Here is a 24,155-nt window from a genome sequence, read left to right as displayed (position 1 = left end):
GGTCTGTCTGTCTCTGTCTATATCTACTGTGTGTGTCTCAGTCTTTCTGTGTGTCTGCCAACCACAAATATATGACCTAAACTGATGAAATTACATTATAAGTGCTTATCAAATTGCAGTGTTATCTAACATGCCTTATAAATACATTTTCCAATGAAGACATTGCTGAAAACACACAAAAAATAATTGTCTGTCTGTCTGTCTGTCTGTCTGTCTGTCTGTCTGTCTGTCTCTCTCTCTCTCTGTGTTTTTCACTCCCTCTCTCGGACTCTGTCTCTCTCTCTCTCTCTCTCTCTCTCTCTCTCTCTCTCTCTCTCTCTCTCTCTCTCTCTCTCTCTCTCTCTCTCTCTATTTCTTTTTTGTCCGTCTCTCCCTCCCTCCCTCCATCCTCCCCTCCCTCCTCTCCTCCCTCCCTCCTCTAGGTGATGTTGACAGACTTGATGGAGCAGAGTCCGGAGGAGATAGGAGATCTGTATCTGGACGTGGCAGAGGCCTTTCTGGAGGAGGGACGGTACACCTCAGCCTTACCCCTGCTGTCAGCCCTGGTCACCTCTGAGAAATACAACCTGGCCGTGGTCTGGCTGAGACATGCAGGTAGGAGGCTTTAACAGGTGGTCTGGCTGAGACATGCAGGTAGGAGGCTTTAACAGGTGGTCTGGCTGAGACATGCAGGTAGGAGGCTTTAACAGGTGGTCTGGCTGAGACATGCAGGTAGGAGGCTTTAACAGGTGGTCTGGTGAGACATGCAGGTAGGAGGCTTTAACAGGTGGTCTGGCTGAGACATGCAGGTAGGAGGCTTTAACAGGTGGTCTGGTGAGACATGCAGGTAGGAGGCTTTAACAGGTGGTCTGGCTGAGACATGCAGGTAGGAGGCTTTACCAGGTGGTCTGGCTGAGACATGCAGGTAGGAGGCTTTAACAGGTGGTCTGGCTGAGACATGTAGGTAGGAGGCTTTAACAGGTGGTCTGGCTGAGACATGCAGGTAGGAGGCTTTAACAGGTGGTCTGGCTGAGACATGCAGGTAGGAGGCTTTAACAGGTGGTCTGGCTGAGACATGTAGGTAGGAGGCTTTAACAGGTGGTCTGGCTGAGACATGCAGGTAGGAGGCTTTACCAGGTGGTCTGGCTGAGACATGCAGGTAGGAGGCTTTAACAGGTGGTCTGGCTGAGACATGCAGGTAGGAGGCTTTAACAGGTGGTCTGGTGAGACATGTAGGTAGGAAGCTTTAACAGGCTCGTTTCACAGGGTCCTCACTTGTTGGCCAAGCTGCAACGCCAGAACTCATCATACTCTGGTCTCCTCCCGAGTCAGTAGAGAAGATGGACACCAATTGCCTCTGTCCGTTCAGTAGAAAGCTATCCGGCTGCACGCTAGCCTAGCTTAGCACAAATTAATGGAAGCAGATCTGCTGGCCAAAAACACTTCTCCCGGTATTTTATGCTAGGCTAGTGGTCCATATCCGCTTCCATTCATTTGTGCTAAGCTAGGCTAGTTTGCTGCCGGAGAGCTTTCTACTGAACTCACACAGAGGACATTTGTATCTTATCTTCTTGTCTGACTCTGGAGAAGACGGGAAGTGCATTTCCCATAATGTTGGCGTGTTCCTTTTTAATAGGACGAAATCAATAATATAAATAAAAAGCTATCTATGTATACCCCCCCCCCGCTCTCTTCCTCCCATCCCTCCACCCGTCTCCTCTCTCTCTCCAGAGTGTCTGAAGGCCCTGGGTCACATGGAGGTGGCGGTGGACAGCTACATCCGGGTGGTGGCCCTGGCTCCACAGCACCTGGAGGCCAGGCTGTGTCTGTCCACTCTGCAGCAGCAGCTGGGCCGGCCCCAGAGAGCCCTCCAGGCCCTGGAGCCCATGTACGACCCCGAGACCCTGGCCCAGGACTCCTCGGCTGCCCAGCAGGTACAGGGGGATGGGTTTGTTTAGTTGTTTATTTATGGATCCCCATTAGTCTACACCCATGGGTGAAAGACTATTCTTCCTGCAGTCCTAGAGGTAGAGTAAAAGGAAGACCCTAATGTATTTGACTAATAAATGGAAAACAAGTATGATTTATATTTAGTGAAGGCAAGGAGCCCTCCAGGATACATTATTCTATTTATTTTATTTTATTTATTTATTATTTTTCTGTATTTTTTTCACCCATCCCATTTGAGTCATTATGCCAATTCCCTTCCTGGTCGTTGTGCACATTGCCCCACTGTCGCCCTGGGGAGGGTGTAAAACTACCACATGCCTCCTCTGATACATGTGGAGTCGCCAGCCGCTTCTTTTCTCCCCCGACAGCGAGGAGTTTCACTGGGGGAACGTAACGCGTGTAGAGGTTCACGCTATTTCCCCCAGATCCCCTCCCTGCTGAACCAGTAGGAGTTGCAGTTTACAACGACCAGGACACATACCCCACCGGCTTCCCACCCGCTAACACTGCCAATTGTGTTAGTAGGGACGACTGACCAAGCCGGAGGTACCGCTGACAGCTGGATTAGATCCCAGGGTCTCTGCGGTGGTAGGCGAGTGCTTAGCCCACTGCGCTACCCAGCCGCCCTGAGTTTCTTATTTATTTGACTAATACATGGAAAACAACATGATTATATTTATTTAGTGAGGCCCTTCAGGATACATATTTTTTGTTCAGTTAATGCTGCACCAGGTAGTCTTGAGAAGAAGACATTACCTCTACAATAAGTAGTTACAAATAAATGCTTGAATATTGTTCTCAAATCCAAAAAGCCTTAGAAACAAAGTGAACCAACGTTGCTCTTAGAAGATGCTTCTTTGTATGGTAAATGTGGTGGGAGGGTAGGAACACCACAGCCATTTCTAGTTTCAAACAGCGCTCCAGGGATCCAGACTTTCTCTTGTAACACTTTGTCTTCAATACTAAAGATATATCATACTTTATTTAGAATTTTCAGAGGTTAGTTTTAATCCCCCAAAACTAGTGCCGCTTTAACCAAACCTTTTAATAAAATGTTTGAATATTGATATGCCTTCAAATGCCCCTTTGTTAAATGCTGGACATTCAGACAGCTGTACCAACAATGAGAAACCATACATGTGCAGGTGCTTGCAATGTACTTTTCAATCCAACAGAGGGCGTATAGAAACTACTGTTTTAGTTGTGGTTACATCATTGTTGTTAAATTGCAATGTATTACCAATGGACACATTTCTAAATCATCTCGTTTAAAACAAATAAAGCATGAACATTGGCATGGTGTACCTTTCTGTGTGTATTCATCCACAATCTATAGCTCAACATGAAACAATTAACAATTAATCGTAAAATAATTACGTATAACTTTATTTCAACCAAAAAAGTGACGTCAGTCAGACTACACCTCCCTATTGCTCTGATGTGCGATGTGTTGTGTTGAGTGTTGGTTTAATGTGTCTGTGTAGGAGTTGAAGTTGCTGCTGCATCGCTCCACTCTGCTGAAGACGCAGGGTAAACTACAGGACTACGTGGACACTATGATCACCATGCTCTCTATGCTCCTCAAGGTAACACACACAGACGCACACCAATACCACACACACACACAGACACAATAACACACAGTCACACACCATCACATTCACACATGCACAAAATCACATTCACACACAAAATCATTCACTCACTCATTCTCGTTTACTCGCTCACTCACTCATTCATTCACTTACACACTCATCCACAAACATATTTCACTCTCTCACACACACATACACTTGTTCACTCCCTCACACACAGACTTACACTTGTTCACTCCCTCACACACACACATACACTTGTTCACTCCCTCACACACACACATACACTTGTTCACTCACTCCCTCACACACAAACATACACATGTTCACTCCCTCACACACAAACTTACACATGTTCACTCCCTCACACACAAACTTACACATGTTCACTCCCTCACACACACACTTACACTTGTTCACTCCCTCACACACAAACATACACATGTTCACTTCCTCACACACACACTTACACATGTTCACTCCCTCACACACAAACATACACATGTTCACTCCCTCACACACACACTTACACTTGTTCACTCCCTCACACACAAACATACACTCACTCACTCATGTGTTCGCTCACTTACTGACATACACATACATGCACACAGGAGTTCATGTGTGTTTATGACATTGGATAGACTAGATCAGTGGTCACCAACCTTTTTAAGCCCAATATCACTTTTTTTTGTTTTGGTGAAGGCAAGATCTACCTATTGAAGCGTTGAGAGAAAAAGACAGCCAAGATTGTACTTTAAACTAAATTACGTTTATTTGCCTGTATTCTAATGACATGCAATGCTTTGGTCCAACATTACAACGTCAAAGTAGAACTGTAATATGTACTTTCTCAGTCAGTGCAGTCATCTTATGCAGCATCACTTTTCACATCAAAACAAAAGTAGAACTGTAATGTGGACTTTCTCATATTATTAACATTGACAAACATATTTACAATTAGCATTTTATAAAGTAGAACTGTAATGTGTACTTTCTCAGTCAGTGCTAAGTGCAGTCAGTGCTAAGTGCAGCATCACTTTTCACATCAAAACAAAAGTAGAACTGTAATGTGGACTTTCTCATATTATTAACATTGACGAGCATATTTACAATTAGCATTTTATAAAGTAGAACTGTAATGTGTACTTTCTCAGTCAGTGCTAAGTGCAGTCAGTGCTAAGTGCAGCATCAGTTTTCACATCAAAACAAAAGTAGAACTGTAATGTGGACTTTCTCATATTAACATTGACAAACATATTTACAATTAGCATTTTATACAGTAGAACTGTAATTTGTACTTTCTCAGTCAGTGCTATGTGCAGTCAGTGCTAAGTGCAGCATCACTTTTCACATCAAAACAAAGGTAGAACTGTAATATGGACTCTCAGGGAAAGATCTATAAAAAAAAATATATATATATATATATATATTTTCAGGGAAAGATCTACAGGGAAAGTCTCAAAGATCGACCAGTCACATTAAGGTGTCAATATTACTATATATTTTTTAAATATATTGTAACTTACATTATTCTTTTCCAATGTTCTTCACATTAAGTGTCAATACTGATCTACAATCTTTTCCTTTTTTTTCCCCTCACACGTTGGTGGAGGGTTCAAAGGAATATGTCGATAAAGGTTTATTCTCTTTTTATTTTATTTTTTATTTTTATCTTTAGGTTAATTATCACAATACTTCATTACAGTAAGGGAAGGTGCAAGACCAAAAGCGACATTCTATTGCAATAGAATGGAAATGTTAGATCCTATGGCAATGAGCATAGGAAAATTAGGATTACAATGCTCAGGTTGGGCAATCCGGTGGACCATGGGAGAAAGTCAATCGCGGAGGATGTGTTCTTGGAACACAGGCATGTTCGACTTTCTGGGAGAGGGGAAAATAGGGGATTTTTATTTGTATATATATATGTTTTTAAGCTCAGCTCTCAACGGGACCTCATTAATTGGATGTGCATCTATTGTAGCTTCATACTCCAGAAACATTACCAAAAACTACACGAAAACATGCATAGACTATGGCTAGTTTGAATATAATGGTATGGAACACCGGTGGGATAAACAAACAACACAAGCGCAAAAGCGTGCTTACACTGATGAAAAAAGAACATGTGGACGTGGCACTATTAAGCGAAACGCACATTTTAGAGGGAGACATAAATACGTTAGCGGATAACATATACCATAATATTGGTCACTCTTCTTTTGCTACGAGAACTAGAGGGGTAGCCATAGTCGTCAGACGCAAATTAAATATCGAATTGAAAGGGGTATGGTCGGATGCTGAGGGGCGCATAACTATAGCTAGGATTATACACAATAACAGGAAAATTGCATTGGCAGCGGTATATGCCCCGAATTTGTACGAAGTGGGTTTCTTCACTTCACTAACAGGAGAAATGTTAAACCATCCCGAGTACTCATACATAATAGGTGCGGATTTTAATGCCATTTGGAACCCAAGGATGGACAAAACTTACCTTTCCTTCTCCAGCGAACAAAAGAATTCATCTAAAGCATTAAAAGATTGGTCGAAATCAACAGGAGTAACTGATTTATGGCGTTCACTTAACCCCATGACCCGCAAGTACTCCTGTCGTTCGGCGAGACACAACACACTATCCAGAATTGATTACGTCTTTGCATCCCCGAGAATATTTGATAAATACGAAGTGGAAATGACACCCAATGCGCTATCAGATCACTGCTACTTAATCCTGAAAGCAACATTTGGTACATTATCTACCCGGGCCCCAAGATGGCGTTTTAATTCGATGCTGCTTAACAACAAGGAATTCATTACACAAATTAAAGAAGCTCTCACAGTATTCCTACAAATTAATACTAACTCGGTGCAAGATCCCAGAATATTATGGATGTCGGTAAAGAGTATGATCAAAGATTTCTCGGATAGATTTACCTCCATATTGCGCAAAAATCAAAACACAAAACTGTCTGAAAAGGAAACGCTTTACTCAACGCTTTTTAATTCTTTAAAATACAACAACTCTACTAGACTAGATAACCAAGTTAACATTCTAAAGACCGAGATCAAAGCAATGTACAGACAAAAATCGGAATTGCAAATACGCAGCACTAGACAACAGCAGTACTTCCAAGGTTCTAAACCTAGTCACCTATTAGCCATGCGACTAAGAATTAATGCAAAATTTGCAGATATAACTGCCATTAGGAAACAACAAGCTCTAGTAACAGAACCCAAAATAATAAACGATACATTCAAAGAATTCTACTCCGATTTATATAACTCAGAAACGACCTTTGATCAGGACAAATTAGACACATATCTTAATCAAATTACTCTCCCTAAACTTACAGATGAAGACGCTAAACAGTTAGAAGTACCGATCACATTAGAAGAACTCAAGAAGGCCATATCCGGAATGAAAAACGGCAAAGCTCCGGGAATTGACGGTATCCCATCAGAAATGTACATTTCTTGCTGGGACATATTTGGACCCTTATTACTAAATATGATCTTATACTCAGTCAAAGAGGGAAGCTTCATCGAACACCAAAATACCGCACTCATTTCAGTTCTTCACAAAAAAGACAAAGACCCCACTGAATGCGGTAGTTACCGTCCTTTAAGCCTCCTCGGAACCGATGTCAAACTGTACTCTAAGATATTAGCCATCAGATTGCAAAAGCATATGACGTCTTTAGTTCATACGGACCAAACAGGCTTCATAAAAGGTCGCCTGATCAATGATAACATAAGGCGAATACTGCACGTACTAGATACAGACAAAGAGGACATCACACCTAAGGCGATACTATCCCTGGATGCTATGAAAGCATTTGACAGGTTGGAATGGTCGTTTCTATGGGCAGTATTGGAAAGGATGGGGTTAGGAAAAGGTTTCATTGATATGATTAAAGTACTATACAAGGACCCATCGGCCATGATTACAACAGGCACAATCATCTCCAAAATCTTTCCGGTATCACGCTCTGCCAGACAGGGTTGCCCTCTTAGTCCCGGACTATTCAATTTATCATTAGAGCCTTTAGCACAATATATAAGACAATCCCAATCCATAGAACCAATCGTAATCAAGGGCACACAACAAAAAATTAGTTTATATGCGGACGACGTAATATTGTTCATGCAAAACCCCAACACCACATTGCCTCATCTGCTCAAGTTGATTGAGAACTTTGGTGATCTATCGGGATTTAAGATAAATTGGCCGAAGTCGGCTTTCCTTCCACTTAACACCCCTGCAAAAAAAGGTATAACCCTCCCAGGTGCGATACCGATGGTAAAACATTTCAGATGCTTGGGAGTGGAAATATTCCCCACCATAAGACAAACGGTGAAGCACAATTACACAAAAATACAGAACAAAATCAAGGACGACCTGGACAGGTGGGCAAAACTTAAAAACTCAGTACAGGCAAGGGTATCAATAGTTAAGATGGATGTATTACCAAGAATCAATTTCTTCAGCTCAATGCTTCCGTTACCTCCTCCAGAGGGCTACTGGAAAAGATTACAAACCTCCACATACAAATTTATTTGGAATAACAAACCGCCTCGCATAAAAAGATCCACCGCACAGAGAAGTAAAGCAGACGGTGGCATGGCAGTCCCAGATTTTTTACAATATTTTAATGCCTTCACATTAAGACCATTGAAGAAGATATGGTTTGACCCCGAGGCTTTGGTATCTTGGAGAGAATTAGAAGAAAACATAGTAGCCCCACAGAGATTGAAAGACATAGCATACACTAAACTTTCAATCAAGCATTGTGAGCGAGAATTTGGCCCAATAATAACCCATGCAATCAGGACATGGCGGGAAACTCAAAGGAAATTTCCTAACAATCAAGTATGGCATAATCACACTCCCATATTCAATAACAATGCTCTCTTAATGGGAAAACGACCTATAAGATTCCCTGTATGGGAAGAAAGAGGCATACACTCATTAGGGGATATTTTTAATAACAAGGGCCTCTGTAGTTATGTCGAAATATGCATAAAGTTTAACCTCACCGAGTCCACATGGCTTTTTTACATACAGTTAAAACTTTGTATGAGATCTCACGGTGTTCCATTACACATACCAATTGAACACCACAGATACCACAAATTTTTCTATGACAGAAATACATTGGGAGGTTTTGTATCAGGTTTTTATTCACAATTACTAACGTCCTCGTACGAAACCCTTCAACTAGACAATGTCTGGAGGAGGGATATACCAGACCTGGAAAATGACTTTGATTGGCAAGGAGCCTGGGCAAATGTCCGACTTACATCAAGGAACCCGGATCATCAACAAATCAATCTGAACTATATTCACAGGACATACTTGACTCCTATAAGGCTGTGCAAAATGGGGCTTATACAAAACTCCAAATGCTCCCAATGTACAAATGGGGACGAAGGAACATTTATGCACATGTATTGGGACTGCCCACCAGTTAAGGCATTCTGGGAAGATGTGTCCCAACAATTATCAATACTCGTATTTTGGAATATACCTGTACACCCCGCGGTATTGCTATTGAATGATGTTTTTGAGTTTGCAGTGAACCCACAACTAAAAAGATTGGTTTTATCGGGTATCACAGTAGCTAAAAAACTGATTGCATCACGTTGGTTTCAACCGGAAAAAATGTGCCGGAAAGTGTGGTTTCTTACATATCTTGATGTGATATATCAAGAAATATCAACAGCAAGAATTCTAGGGCTCAATGAATCCAAAATGTTAATGTGGTTAGAAGTGGTGGAGAGAATAAAAGCTAGCCTATAATGGTGATGTCTGGTTAGGAGTGAGGGATAATAGAGGTACTATCCAAGAGGGGGTCCGGGAGGGGGGGATTTGAGCTGGAGCATATGTGTGTAGGGTTTTAGAAAATAGGTATTCGGGGTATATTATATACTAACATTTATATAATTGTAACTTCGCTGGATATACACGGTATACGGTTAAAATGTTATTATTGACTATTTTTGTTTTATCCTGTTTCTGTACTTGCATATATTTTAACCACCTTTACTGAAAGTTTCATTATACATTGTGTGTTGAGTACTGACTTTTAATAAGTTTTGTTTTGCAATAATAAAAAAAATTAAAAAAAAAAAAAAAGATCGACCAGTCAATCGCGATCGACGGGTTGGTGACCACTGGACTAGATGAACGTGTGTGTTTGTGTCAGGTGGCGATGATGCGAGCCCAGGTCAGCGTGCGCTCCGTGTATGTGTCTGGGGAGAAACACCTGCGGCTGGTCAAGGTCAAAGACGCGCTGGCCGACATCGATGACCAGGAGGCCGCCTACCAGGACATCAGTGGTACGTACCTGTGTGTGTCTGTGGCATCTTCATCACTATGTCAATCAATATTGCCATTCAAGTACCTCTGTGCAGAAATATCGTCTTTACACTTAACACGTTCAGTGCCAAAAACGTAAAAAGTCGTTATTGGGCGCCAACAGTTGAGTGCAAAAAATAAAATAAAAAGGTCTTTTTGGATCGTTTTTCCTTTTTTTTTTTTGATATTTTTATTCATTATTCATCCAGGGACCTTGGTGTTACCATAGGGAATGAGTCTGAGATCGCCAAAGTGCAATACCGGCCGCATCCAGCTAGACGGCGGTATCAAGCACCCTTTGAAACTAGGGATGCACGATAATTATCGGGCCGATATCAGCAATTATGACGTCATCCCGATAAACGCGATAACGTTATTAATAGCTCCGATAATATAATATATTTTTTTGTAAAAAAAAAATGCGGTGTGGGTGAATTGGAATGAAGTGCGTTTGTTTTGACTAAAGTCTCCTCCCGTTTTGTCAGTACTGTGCTACGACTGACAGCGTGTGGTTTAGGAACAGGGCGTTTTACACAAATCCAGCGCTCCCTTTCTAGGCTGTGACGTAGCCACGCAAGTTAACGTTAACAACAAAGATGGCCGCGTCGGTACTCGGAGTTTCAGAGAAAAAAGATCGCTTGCTATTTGTAATAAATGCAATGCAGACGTTCCACAAGGAGGGAAAATGGCAACAACTTGCAATACATCCAGCCCGACGGGTCATCTGCGGCATCACCACCGCCACAACGGTGTGTTATTGTGTTAACTTAGAAGCCCACGACGACGCGAGGAGCTAAGCAAAGCTAGCCCCTTTCGTGGCTGTGATGCAACCCTTGGTTGAATACGCAGTCACTTATTTCTCCGTAGTAGCCAGGTTAATTTGCACCACCAAGGACTGCTTAAAAGCTAGCAGCTTGAGCCCTTCTGCGGTTCCCTCGGTCTTCGACAGACAGACCGGCGCATGCAGTTCAGCGTTACGGAGCATTTAGCCTGCTGGCTACCTAGCTCCACTTCAACCAGCATCGGGAGCTCCAGCAGCTTGTCGATGTGCTAATAGCCTCAGCAAGCTAACGTTAGCTGGCTCCAGCAGCTTGTCGATCTGCTGGAGCCAGCTAACGTTAGGTTGCTGAGGCTATTAGCACATCGACAAGCTGCTGGATCTCCCGATGCTGGTTGAAGTGGAGCTAGGTAGCCAGCAGGCTAAATGCTCCCGACGACATCAACAAGCTGCTGGAGCCAGCTAACGTTAGCTTGACTGGTTGCTGGCTAACTAATGAAGCTACTCGTCCCGGGAGATAACGGCGCTGGTTGTTGGCTAACTAATGTAGCTACTCGTCCCGTGAGATAACGGCGCTGCCTGGCTGGTTGTTGGCTAACTAATGTAGCTACTCGTCCCGTGAGATAACGGCGCTGCCTGGCTGGTTGTTGGCTAACTAATGTAGCTACTCGTCCCGTGAGATAACGGCGCTGCCTGGCTGGTTGTTGGCTAACTAATGTAGCTACTCGTCCCGTGAGATAACGGCGCTGCCTGGCTGGTTGCCCTTCTGTCAAACTTCTTTAATTTAGCAAACGACTCGTCAATAGGTACAAGCGTGCTCGCGCCGTCGTCGCGGGCCCCCAACACCGTGGCGGTGGTGATGCCGCAGGTGACCCGTTGTGGTGGTGATGTGAGGTGGTGATGTGTCCACTCAAAGCCTCTTTTTCAAGGCTCCGCTTTGAAAAAAGAAGAACAAAAAGCTTCGAGCGTCTTAGGTTGGATGCACCACAAGCTGTTGACGGATTGTGAATTTTCATTTGGAAAAATAAATATGGTCACTTTATCAGTCAAAACTGTTGTCTTGGCTTTTGTTTCTGTTGTCTGGTTAGGTCACATTTAAGTTGGTGTTAAGTTATTGTCCTGGGAAGTCTTTTTATGTATTATTATTGTATTGTGATATGTTTTGTTTCATGTTGAAAAAAAAAAGTTTGATAAAAAAAAATATATACATTAAAGAAAAATGTATAATACAATAAATATCGGTTATCGATATCGGTTATCGGCTTGAGGAGCATAAAGTTATCGGTATCGGTGTCAAAAAAGCAATATCGTGCATCCCTATTTGAAACCTTATATCTTGGCCTGTGCAACGGTCAAATGTCTCCGGGCGCAGTTTTCTGGGTCGGGCCAGTCGAGCGGTTCCCCCAGTTGCATTGAAGCGTGTCAAGTACTCATATGTTGTGGTGGGTTATGTCATGGACCAAATGGACATCGGATGGACCAGATGGCGATCAAACAATTGGAATATTATTTTTGGAATACTCCCGATCACAGGTAAGGACTATCTGACGTCAATTCTGGCTTGTTCGTGCAATGCTTTTATACCGATCGAGCTGATCAACGTTTTTAGTGTTCAATACGAATGCCGTTACTGGCAATCAAATAATCAGAAACGACCCCCCCCCCCCCTTTCATGCATTCATGATGAAACATAATACCTATTATATAGATTTGATTTGGGAATAGTAGCGTGTTCAGGCAAGAAACGGCAACGCTTATAGTAGGATTCACGTATGAGGCTATAACTCAGCCTTTCGGGAATTACCCCAGACCACTCTAAGGCCCCGTTTAGACGGAAACGCTAGCAGGTGAATCCGCAAAAATATTTTTTCGGATGTGCCTTTCGTTTATACGGAAACAGCGTTTTTACGGGGTGAAACCGCAAAAAAGTCAGACTACCTTCCAGGGTGGAATTCCTAGAAACGATAAACCTTTGCGCTCTCATCTAAACTGTCAAACCGCATAAAACGATGACGAAAGGGTTGTCAAGGCTCTCGTCACGTGTACTGCTTACATCACAGGCATGCGTCAGTAGCCTAGAAGCGTAAACAAAGCATGTCTGATTCTATCCATGGCGATCACCTGAAGGCTACATTGGCAGTACTTTTAAATACACAAGAATCTGTCCCGCGGCGTGACTGGACCCACTGTCTGTGAGTGACTCTGCTTTGGTCCAATCACATTCCCCACCCACAGTCTGCGAATCAGAGGCAGAGTAGGGCGGGTCTTCACAGCACGTCATGTGACATATGCGCCAATCGTGTGACAGCGGGGCTCAGTCGTCTGGAGTCGTTACAGCCTCGTCTGCACGGAGAATTCCATCCCAAAACGATAGTCTAAACGCAAAATTAAAAGTGAAACCGTAAGACGACTTTTGCGGTTTCTGTTCAGACTCTCTCCGTCTAAACGTAGCCTAAAACTATACTTATATTCACCACGGTATAACACGGGAACGTATGGATGAAAAAAATTATTATTTTTTCACATATTGAACGATAGATAGTTGATGTCAAATGGGCCATAGTATTGTATCCAGAGCTATACTATAGAATATAGTTATAGCTCTACAAAGGTGACGCACTCCTATCTTTTAAAGCATGGCATTGCTACAACGGGACCCGTCTAATGCCTGGCACTGAATGTGTTAAGGTTCCTATGGTTTGCATTGAATTAGGAAAATCTGCTTTTAGCTTCTGTGACCCAGAAACATGGAATGGAACTTTAAAAATCATCTATTGGTCAGTTTAAATCTTTAATAGCCAACCATTTCATCACAGTTTTCTGTTTCTATACTGTTTAAAAAAATATTATGTGTTGTATTCCGCAACGTCATTGTAAATGAGAGCTCGCTCTAAATGGTCCTTCGAGATTAAATAAAGATTGAATGAACAAAGGAATCAGCTCCAAATCGGAAAAAGGAGGGGGAAAAAGATAATAAAAAATAAAAAAATAAAAAGGAATCAGCTCTGGTGATTAAAAAAAAAGAAAAAAAGTGATTTTTCACATTAACTCAATCAGCGCCAGGGGTCGGGACGCCAGGGGGCGCTAGAGCACCATCGCTTTAATCAATGGGGAGACTGCGACATTTGCGAGTGCTTAACACTTTGGTCGCCAGGCTTATATTCTTAATATACCATCCTCCGCCAGCTCTATTTGTCTATGGAGAAGCATGGCGGGGAATGACGTGGTGTTAAAACCTGGTAATCCAATTATCTGATCGCCATTCCAAATACTGCTCGTATTTGGAATGGCCGTCCCACATTGCCCGGCATTGCATATGAAGGGGGAGGGGGGGGGCAGCATTGCAGATGTAACGTTGTAAACGCTAGTCCTGCCGGAGTATTTAAACCCCGCCCGCACGGCTCAGATCGGCCCAGAAACTACACCATTTCTAATTGAGTGCAATACCGGCTGGAAGGCGTAGGCGGCGGTATTTGCCCTTTTGCGAGCTCAGACCCATTCCCAATGATAACATCAGGCTGGATGGATGAAAAATGAATGGATATAGCTAATAAAAGAAATAACAATTAAAACCAGACTTTTCTCGTGATTGGCGCTGAACGGTTGGCGAGTTAACCCGACTTTTTCCGTGATTGGCGCAGAATGAGTTAACGTGGCTTCACCTCGGGCATGCCTCCGCTCTCCTCTCTCCGCAGGTAAGACCAGCGTGTTGTCCAGAGAGGACTGGTGGCAGCTGGTGGTGCGCTGCGTCTACACCATGTGTGAGGAGCACCGCTACAAGGAGGCGGAGCTGCTGGTGGAGTCCTCCATGGAGTTCTACTCCTTCTACGAGAACAAGCCCCGGAGGAACGAGCTGGAGTTCCTCGGCCTGTCGGCGGCCATCCTCGACGACAACTACCGCAAGGCCTACGACTACATCAGGTAGGGGGCCTGTCTGCAGCCGCCCTGACAGACAACTACCACTACCGAAATTGGCCCGCCAGCAATAATTTCTGGCCCGTCAGTATATTTTGAGAATATGATATTTATTTTATTTTCATCATATTATTTTTATTATATGCATACTTTATGTTTTATCCATGTTGAGAGTGAATAACGGGTATAGGCAGTGAGGTGCAATGTACCGTATATATAGGCTTGCTCAAAGTGAGATGGACAGCGCGTGGTGCTGAAATGGGAAACTCCATGAAATAAAAACACCAGTTCAGTAAGTCATTCAAGCTTTATCTTTACTCATGACTGACGGCACCACACATGCATGTGAATAGTAATGTAATTAAAAACAATGCAAAAACAATGCAATTAAACTTTAAACAAAAAGAGTGCTTGAAGAAGCTCCTGAAATGATAGGTATTTGAATTACGAGACATTCGTTAACTAAATGAAAAATACAATTTGGCATTAAACAGTAATGCAATTAAAAACATTGCAAAAACAAGGCAATTAAACTTTAAACAATTTGGAAATAACAGGCTTAGTATTCAGTGTGAAAAGTGGCATCTCCCGTCGGTCACTATTCGCTGGATATCTGGTGATATGGACGTCACGTTAATCCGCAGGCAGTTCTCAAGGTTTTTATGCGTCAGTCGGTTCCTCCGAGTTGTCTTTATCGCATTCATTGATGAAAAGGACGACTCGCATACAGGTGGAAGGGAACATTGTGAGCACATACAATGCGAGTCTCTTGATGTTGCTGTACTCTTCTGAGCATGCTACCCAAAAGGCACTCACAGACTCCGCACTCCGCAACGCATCGCTGATAAGGGAGGTTGTTTGGAAGTCCATTAGCTCCATTTCCAGTGCAGCCTCATCTAACAAGGTTAACTATCATAATCGATCGTCCCACTATATTCCTTTATCCGTAATTGATCAGTCTCCCCAGTTAGTAGCTAGATTAATATATTTAGCGGAAGTGTCAATAATCGATCGCGGGGGATTCCCCAATCTGGATGCGTCAGCCCCAGTCTCCTCCGTAGACCAGACCGTCTCATTTAACAAGAGGCTTGTTTGAGATTCAATAAGTATAATACCGTAATTTTCGCACTATAAGCCGCACCTGAACATAAGCCGCAGCAGCTAAATTGAATGATGTGTACATATATAAGCCGCACTGGACTATAAGCCGCAGGTGTTTTAATGTTTAATTACCATATGTAAGGGTTCGTGCACAGAGGGGATTGTCGGGAAAGAGATGGCTGTTTGAGGAAGCTCCCATTTATTAACTTGCAGCAGCTGTGTGCCTGTGAGAGAAGAGCGAGTGAGAGTTAAAGGTGGTGGACTGTAACCTGTAAAATCCATAGATTTAGGAGGTCCCCTAGTGGCCGTTAGCTGTAAAAATCCATAGATTAGCCGCACCGTTATATAAGCCGCAGGGTCGAAAAATGGGGGGGAAAGGCGCGGCTTATAGTCTGAAAATTACGGTAATAAGTAAGACAACGGATAAGTTTAACGAATTCCATATAAATCGATAGTTTCAACATTCAACATTAAACCGGTCCGTGGCGCGTAATGTAGGATAGACCGATAGAGAGAGGCGCTTTATAATACAATGGAAAAAAGACAAAGGTATAATGTTCAGTGCAAAGATGTATATGTCGTTTACAGTTTATTATGCCACCTATGCAGCTCGTTTATTTTGACAGAGTTAAAAAAATTTCACTATCATTATATTAAATTAGCCATTGTTTTTGGTTCAATGGCTTGGGGAAAAATTGGCCCGCGGCCAAACCTAATTGCCGACCCCTGCTCTAGATGCTTGATAGGAAGAGTGTTTGCGTCCTTACACCACTCAGCTAGATGTGACTGATGGGCCAATCAGGGTAACCCAAGCACATCATGCAATAGTGCACTCGGGAAGCAGACTTGATATCTGAAGGGCTTGATTCTGTTCATATCCAAGGGGGATAGAAATCAAAGGGGCGTTAGTCATTATAGGAGGATTATATTCAGTGACTTTCACAACAACAACAACAACAACAACAACAACAGTTCTAACGTTTTGGGTAATTTTACATACCTTCTGACTTCTGTTAAAAAATGCAACAAGATTGAAAAACAGGCTTTTCATTGTGAATCTTTGAGAGAGAGATATACCTCAACAGGTATTTGAAGGTTTGAATGATCTGTTCCTCAGTATAAAGCCTGACTAAAACACTGGGTTCTCTCTTTATTACCCGTCTCCTCCATCTCATTTGACTCAGTCGTTACTCTGAGGTGACAACAGTCATGACTACCTTGATAATTGGATAATATGATATATATCAGGGATTGGAGTCTGATAATAAACATAGCTGGTCTCTTCTCTGCTTCACAGGGTGATGCTGATGGATAACATTGAGCGTCCCCAGCTGTGGAACATATTCAACCAGGTCAGTGTGTTATTAGGACTCTAGAAACACAGGCCACACTCTGGGCAATTCTATCGAATCTTTCAGTATTTATTTTACGTCATCAAGATCAGTATAAATAGGACCCTGCAACAAGAAAGACTTGGCTATTCACCTTATTTTGCTTTCGCTGTTCTAGTTATACTTCCGACTGCTGAACTTTGTGGTGAAGATGCTATATATATATATATATATATATATATATATATATATATATATATATATATAATAGCTAGTGTTGTGGATGTTCCTAAACTGAATAAATAATATCTATATGGACAAAACTGCCTAGTTGAATGGCAGTTTTTCATTCAGAATCTACGGACCTCGAAGGCAAATACATTTAAGCAATAGCTCACGACAGGCAGGTTATTTATTATATCACAACTAAGGGGGTGTTTGTTCAGCCCGGCGTGAATCCAACGGTCACCAATTATGGTAATATGAATATCTGGCAAGGTTTCATAAATTAAACACACAGGGTGGCGCACCACGTAACTGCACTGTAGTGTAACGTAGCCGTCCCGGGTTCGACTCCCGGACCCGGAGACCTTTGCTGCATGTCCTCCCCCCATATCTCTTCCCCACTTTCCTCTCTGCCGGGCCTCTCCGAAATAAAGCAATAAAATGCCAAAAAAATATCGGAAAAATAAACACAGCATCGAAAGAAAATGCTAAAATGTATTGATAACAAAATCGTTCTTCTGTCAACCAATGTACTGTAGTTCTTCAGACAATGTAGAAGAATGGTTGCCAAGCAACACACAGACGCAGTGGAAAACAGGCATTATGTTCACTAGCGTTGCATACGTTTTGCAAATGGTAAATACGATCTAATGGTATGTTTAACACAAAGCTCTGGTAGCTGTCCAGCTGACGCAGTGGAACGTATGCTTTATTATTTTAAAACATTTATTTAAAGGGGACGTGCATTGCTATTCCTTGCACTATTTCAGCAACTTTACACAATTCCTGTGAGTCTATTGAACACATCTGTACGTTTTTTCCCCCCAAAAAATGTATTGTTTTATATTTCTAATTAAGTACTCAAAAGCATAATTTTTCTCCCTTTGGATTTCAGGCTGTGTTATTATTATTGTATGGATCGGAATACGGGCGTGCGCGTGGGAGCATGCGCAAAGATATTACAGTGATATAGTGCTCCCGACTGCGAGGGAGATAGAGAGGGCGAGAGAGAGAGAGAGAGAGAGAGAGAGAGAGAGAGAGAGAGAGAGGGACACACGGAGGCACGGAGCATTTACACACAACCTGTGTGTGTGAGAGAAGACGAGTCCCTCTCTCTCTCCCTCTCTCTCGCTTGCTAGTTCTCTGCCTCGCAGTCAAAACCCGTTTGAGGAAGTGTCGGGTTACACTATGCGCTAGAACCCCTCTCTCTCCCTCTCTCTCGCTCGCTTGTTCTGCCTCGCAGTCAAAACCCGTTTGAGGAAGTGTCGGGTTACACTATGCGCTACAACCATAGAGGGGGCGTTACTGCAAATCAGTGCTATATTCACATCAGCAATACTGTCAAATCAGAATAGCTTAGTTGAGTGAGGGAAGATCTTGTGAACTCGAGACTAGACTGATGAGTCAATATGATAATTAACGACACAGACCACATTGATATAATCCCCAATTGCTAGGATACAATGCTAAACACTGGAAAAGGCCATTTATAATGCATGGGACCTTTAACCTTTCTTTCACCAGGTAAGAAGCTTGAGCTCTTTTCCGAACAACACCTGACATAAAACAACAACAAACTTAAAGTCAAGAACAACAGGACAGTAAATTAACATAGACAAAGGACAAAAAGAGAAAGATAAAGATAGATAAAAAGAGCACGCAGCAGCTGTGGGGGGGGGGGGGGGGTGATTGAGAGGGAAGGTCAGGTTAGGCTAAGCATCAAACATAACATTAATGCAGCGTGTACAGTAACCAGTGGGAATTAACCTGAGAGGCATTTGCACACTCCCACATGCTAATCATCTAGTCAAGCATGCTTAAAGATTGGGGTGATTATTAACACATATCTGGATTCATTGTGCAGTTGTTTAAGTGGTTCAGTTATGTTAGCACTCCTATTTGCTGGTACAAGGTGTTTGACTCTGGACAGGTGTGTTTTAATTGCGTGGTACCAGAAGCAAATGGTCTTCTTCCTAGTTGGCTGGCTTGTTTTCAGATGTGGAGTGATACTGAATTGTGCAAAGGAATTAAGATGTCATAGCCATGGTATACGTAAGGGATAATGTATAGCTACGAGGTCATTGTCGCAAAATAATTGACCGACACAGAGTTTAAAATGCCGAGGTGCCTCGCAGAGGTGTTTTAAACGTCAGTGAAGGTAAATTATTTTGCGACAATGACCGAGTATAGGCTATACATTATCCCGCGTATTACATGGCTAACTTACTAACAATATACCTAATTCATTGTACACCATCGACAAGACGAGATCAAATGCAGACGCAGTTCTGTTCTGTCGCTCCCGCTGTCATCGCCGGGGCGGCAGCCGGCAGGTTTGTGGTCTGATTGCACTGATGACAGTGGGCTTGATTGCTACAGCTGCGCACAACGGTCATTATTGTTTGGCAGAGGTCCGTTATCGAGTAATAACGGACCTCTGACGAGCGCTATTGACCAATCACAAGCAAGCATTTCGGCGAATGTGAAAACGCCATGTAATAAGGTCTGATATACCACGGAACCGATCAGATCGCTTGGTTTCAGCTACCCGTTTTATAAGCCTTTCTAGATGCTGTGTCATGAGCACATGGGAAGTGGAATTACAAAATCAGCGAGCTACAGTAGCAGGGTCCTCGTTGGCTAGAGACACGAGGGGAATAGAAGCAAGTTCTTGGAGTGAGCACACAATGTGTGATGGTTTGGAATGTGGACTACGTAGTCTCAACCTCGTGCAATTACACAGGACAAGCATGTAACTGAATGGTTGAGTCTACATGGTCCTCAGTGTTACAGACTGTGTGTCTGTCCATCCATCTGTGGGTATGTATGCTAACATGTGTATTTACTTGTGTGTGTGTGTGCGTGTGTGTCCCAGGTAACGATGAACTCTCAGGACCAGCGGCACCACCGGTTCTGCCTGCGTCTGATGCTGAAGAAGCCTGACAACCACGCTCTGTGTGTCCTCTGTGGACACAACGCCCTGGTCTCTGGAAGCTTCAAACACGCTCTGGGTAACACACACTTTTGCATTGATAATAATAACTTGGTTTCATATAGCGCCTTTCATAAAAACCCAAGGTCGCTTTACAAAAAAACAACAATAACAAACATGGTGAACAGACACAACATTCAATGTAGGAAGTTAGGGGTCAAAGGCCATGTTGAAGAGGTGAGTTTTGAGGAAAAGCTGAAAGCTCTGTCCCCAAAGGTCCGCAGTCTGTGGGAATGGAGAGCTGACCAGTGTCTGATGATCGCAGGGACCGTGATTGAGTTGACTTTCATTCCCTAGCCCCTAACCATAACACTACATGCCTAACCCTAACTAAACAACTGACTCAAACATCTGCTTTTTTCAAATTGACTGTGCTTTTGTCCCCAATTGGACAAGCCGTCCCCAATCAACTGGTTTGTAGTCTTAAATGCTTTATTTAAGGATAAGGATAAGGATGAACTTTATTAATCCCCTTGGGGAAATTCAGGTGACATACACATACAGCCACAGCCTCATTATACAAATATTCCACAATTATTACATTGACGGTAATAATGGCACACATAAATTCACACCAAGCATGCACATTTGTTGATAACATGCAGGACTACAGTAGATCTTGAGACAGCGTATGCGTATATCCGCTGCCGCTCTGCAAGGCCCGAAGGTTGAGCGTCAGGCGCGAGTCGGAGGGAGAGGAAAGGGGGGAGAGCTGGTCCCTAGCCACAGTTGCAGCTAGCGGTACAGGGGGGGGGGGGGGGGGAGAGCTCTGGCCACAGTTGCAGCTAGCGAGGGGGGTAGAGATTGGGAGGGCGAGACATCAGCTTCCTGGATACACCATTGAAATTATACATATATATTATAAGATTAGAATATCTTTCTCTCTAGGTTAGTATGTTCAAGCGTTTCATACCCATCCTAACCCCCCCCCTCTCTGTCTCTCTCTCTCTCTCTCTCTCTCTCTCTCTCTCTCTCTCTCTCTCTCTCTCTCTCTCTCTCTCTCTCTCTCTCTCTCTCTCTCTCTCTTTCTCTCTCTGTGTCTCTGTGTCTCTTTCTCCGTCTCTGTCTCTAGGTCAGTATGTCCAGGCGTTTCGTACTCATCCTAATGATCCTCTCTACAGTCTGTGTGTAGGACTGACCTTCTTCCACATGGCGTCTATGAAGTTTGTAGCTAAACGACATGCGCTGCTGCTACAGGTAGGTCTGTATGAGTCTGTCAAGCTCATAATTGTGTGTGTGTGTGTGTGTGTGTGTGTGTGTGTGTGTGTGTGTGTGTGTGTGTGTGTGTGTGTGTGTGTGTGTGTGTGTGTGTGTGTGTGTGTGTGTGTGTGTGTGTGTGTGTGTGTGTGTGTGTGTGTGTGTGTGTGTGTGTGTGTGTGTGTGTGTGTGTGTGTGTGTGGGACCAAGTGCAACACTATCCTTAAGTATAATACCTACAAGTATAATAACAAATGTTGTCTGTCTGTCTGTCTGTGTGTGTGGTGTCTCAGGGCTTCTCCTTCCTGTGGCGTTACGTGGATCTGCGTGGAGAGTGTCAGGAGAGTATGTACAACCTGGGTAGAGCTCTGCATCAGCTGGGCCTGTCACACCTGGCTATACACTACTACCAGAAAGCACTGGGTTTAACTGGACCTACACTACAGGTATACACACACACACACATATATATATATATATATATATATATATATATATATATATATATATATATATATATATATATATATATATATATATATACATACACACACACAATACACCTGGCTATACACTACTACCAGAAATCACTGGGACTAGACCTAGACCTAAGCTAGAGGTGTGTATATATATATATATATATATATATATATATATATATATATATATATATATATTAGTGCTGTCAATCGATTAAAATATTTAACTCGATTAATCGCATGATTGTCCATAGTTAACTCGCGATTAATCGTAAATTAATCGCATTTTTTTTCTACCTTAAACTGATCTTTTTCAAGTTCCAAGTTTTAATTCTCTTATCAACATGCGAGTCAACAAATGCTTGCTTTATGCAGCCATTTAACACAAAAGGATGACCCTCATGCATTGCAAATTTGCATCAAATTAAAAACGGAGTGATGCACAAAATAACTTAAAAGAAAATAATAATTTAAAACAATGAATAAAGTGTGCATGAAATAATAGGGGAAAGAAAACGTTAGGAACTTGTTACATTCACCCACACAAGGGCTGAGTAATCACCCCCCCCCCCCCCCCCCTCTCTCTCTCTCACACACACACTCTCCCAGCTCTCTTTCTCTCTTGCCCCTTCGCTTGAAGCCTTTTTACAACGCATCCACGTTTTCGGGTTCCCGTTTTGCGCTCTGATTGGCCAGGTCAAGTGACATGAGCTCTTCGAAGTTGGTTAAGGTTAGAGTTTGTCTTAGAGCGTGACGGCAAGTTCTTTCGCCGGTTAAGCTTAGGCACTCTTTCGAAGTTGGTTAAGGTTAGAGTTTGTCTTAGAGCATGGCGATAGAACGCCAGGTAGTTTGCACGCTGTTCGACGCGGAAATGGGCAAACACCCTTTTGGGGGCGCACATGTCACATGACCTGGCCAATCAGAGCGCCGGAAACGCGGATGCGTTGTAAAAAGGCTACACGCTGCCCCTTCCTCATCTCTCTCACCCCCCTCTCTCTATATATATATCTCACACACACACACACACACACACACACACACACACACACACACACACACACACACACACACACACACACACACTTCAGAAACAAACATAGTATCAATGAGAGCATCAATAATACACCTGAGTGAAGTCTAGTAAAAAAAAAAATATACGGTATATATAATATTTTTTTTTTCCGTAAAGGTTAATCGTGATTTTAAAAAATAGTGGAGTTAATAGAATCGGGCGATAACGCGTTAATACCGCGTTAACTTTGACAGCCTTAATATATATATATATATATATATATATATATATATATATACATACACCATACGTACACACACACAAACACACACTCACAAAGATGAATAACTGTATTCCCCGCCCCCTCTCTCTCCAGGGTATAGCTGATGACCAGGTGGACCTGAAGAGAGAGATCGCCTTCAACCTTTCCCTCATCTACCAGGCCAGCGGCAACACAGAGCTGGCCCGTCAACTCATCAACACACACTGCATCGTCTGAATGTACACACACACACACACACACACACACACACACACACACACACACACACACACACAGATGATTACTATTATCATCATCACCACCACAACCATTCTTCAAGCAAAGTGTAAAAACGTTTTTATTTTTGTTACTTGAATGTTAGAATGCCTGTAGAAATATGCCTCCGTTTGCTACACATTTTCTAAATTGTCTATAGTATATATTTTCCTCAAGTCTAAATAAATAGAATTTGTATTGACTAACCCAGACCTGGGCATTGTACATGATTTTGACCGGCCCGCGAAAGATTAAATGATAAAAAAAAAAAATATCCTTTTTTCTTTTCATGTCAACGTTCACACGCACAATATACGCTTACCTAGGATTTGACTTGATTCAACAACAAAGCAGTCGGGGCAATGGCAAGCCGAAAACTGTTGAAAGTGTGTTTTTTTTTCACAACTGAGGTAGGTAGATAAAAAAAAAATTATTTGCAATTAATTTCAAGGCAGCAACAATCTCGAACACATGAAAACCCTGAAAGAAGTCAAACCATCAGCTGATCACCGGCACAGGTACTCATCCATGTTAGGAGCACTGCATGATGAATTTTCAAGGCGTTTTCAAGATTTCAAAAAGGTTGAGGATGAAATGCAGCTGGTTTCCTCTCCCTTTACCTGCAGTGTTGATAGTGCACCCACTGATGTTCAGCTTGAACTCATTGACCTGCAGTCTGATTCACTACTGAAAGAGCAC

At 42.7% G+C, this 24,155-nt stretch overlaps 1 protein-coding gene across 1 annotated transcript in view; it reads left to right on the top strand.

Annotated features, from left to right (window-relative positions):
* The window catches only part of gtf3c3 (general transcription factor IIIC, polypeptide 3), a 46,446-nt gene extending 22,751 nt beyond the window's left edge, over positions 1-23,695 (top strand). The window contains exons 10-19 of the mRNA XM_084317155.1: positions 423-594; positions 1,711-1,913; positions 3,414-3,515; positions 9,737-9,869; positions 14,362-14,587; positions 16,980-17,034; positions 20,114-20,249; positions 21,303-21,427; positions 21,721-21,873; positions 23,295-23,695. Of these exons, the coding sequence (XP_084173281.1) occupies positions 423-594; positions 1,711-1,913; positions 3,414-3,515; positions 9,737-9,869; positions 14,362-14,587; positions 16,980-17,034; positions 20,114-20,249; positions 21,303-21,427; positions 21,721-21,873; positions 23,295-23,417 (1,428 nt within the window). The 3' untranslated portion in view covers positions 23,418-23,695. The remainder of the gene's footprint in view (positions 1-422; positions 595-1,710; positions 1,914-3,413; positions 3,516-9,736; positions 9,870-14,361; positions 14,588-16,979; positions 17,035-20,113; positions 20,250-21,302; positions 21,428-21,720; positions 21,874-23,294) is intronic.
* The last annotated feature ends 460 nt before the right edge of the window (positions 23,696-24,155 follow it).

This window comes from Notolepis coatsorum, assembly GCF_963971535.1.
Source record: "Notolepis coatsorum genome assembly, chromosome: 1".
Taxonomy (NCBI): domain Eukaryota; kingdom Metazoa; phylum Chordata; class Actinopteri; order Aulopiformes; family Paralepididae; genus Notolepis; species Notolepis coatsorum.
This window is presented reverse-complemented; position numbering and strand designations above follow the sequence as displayed.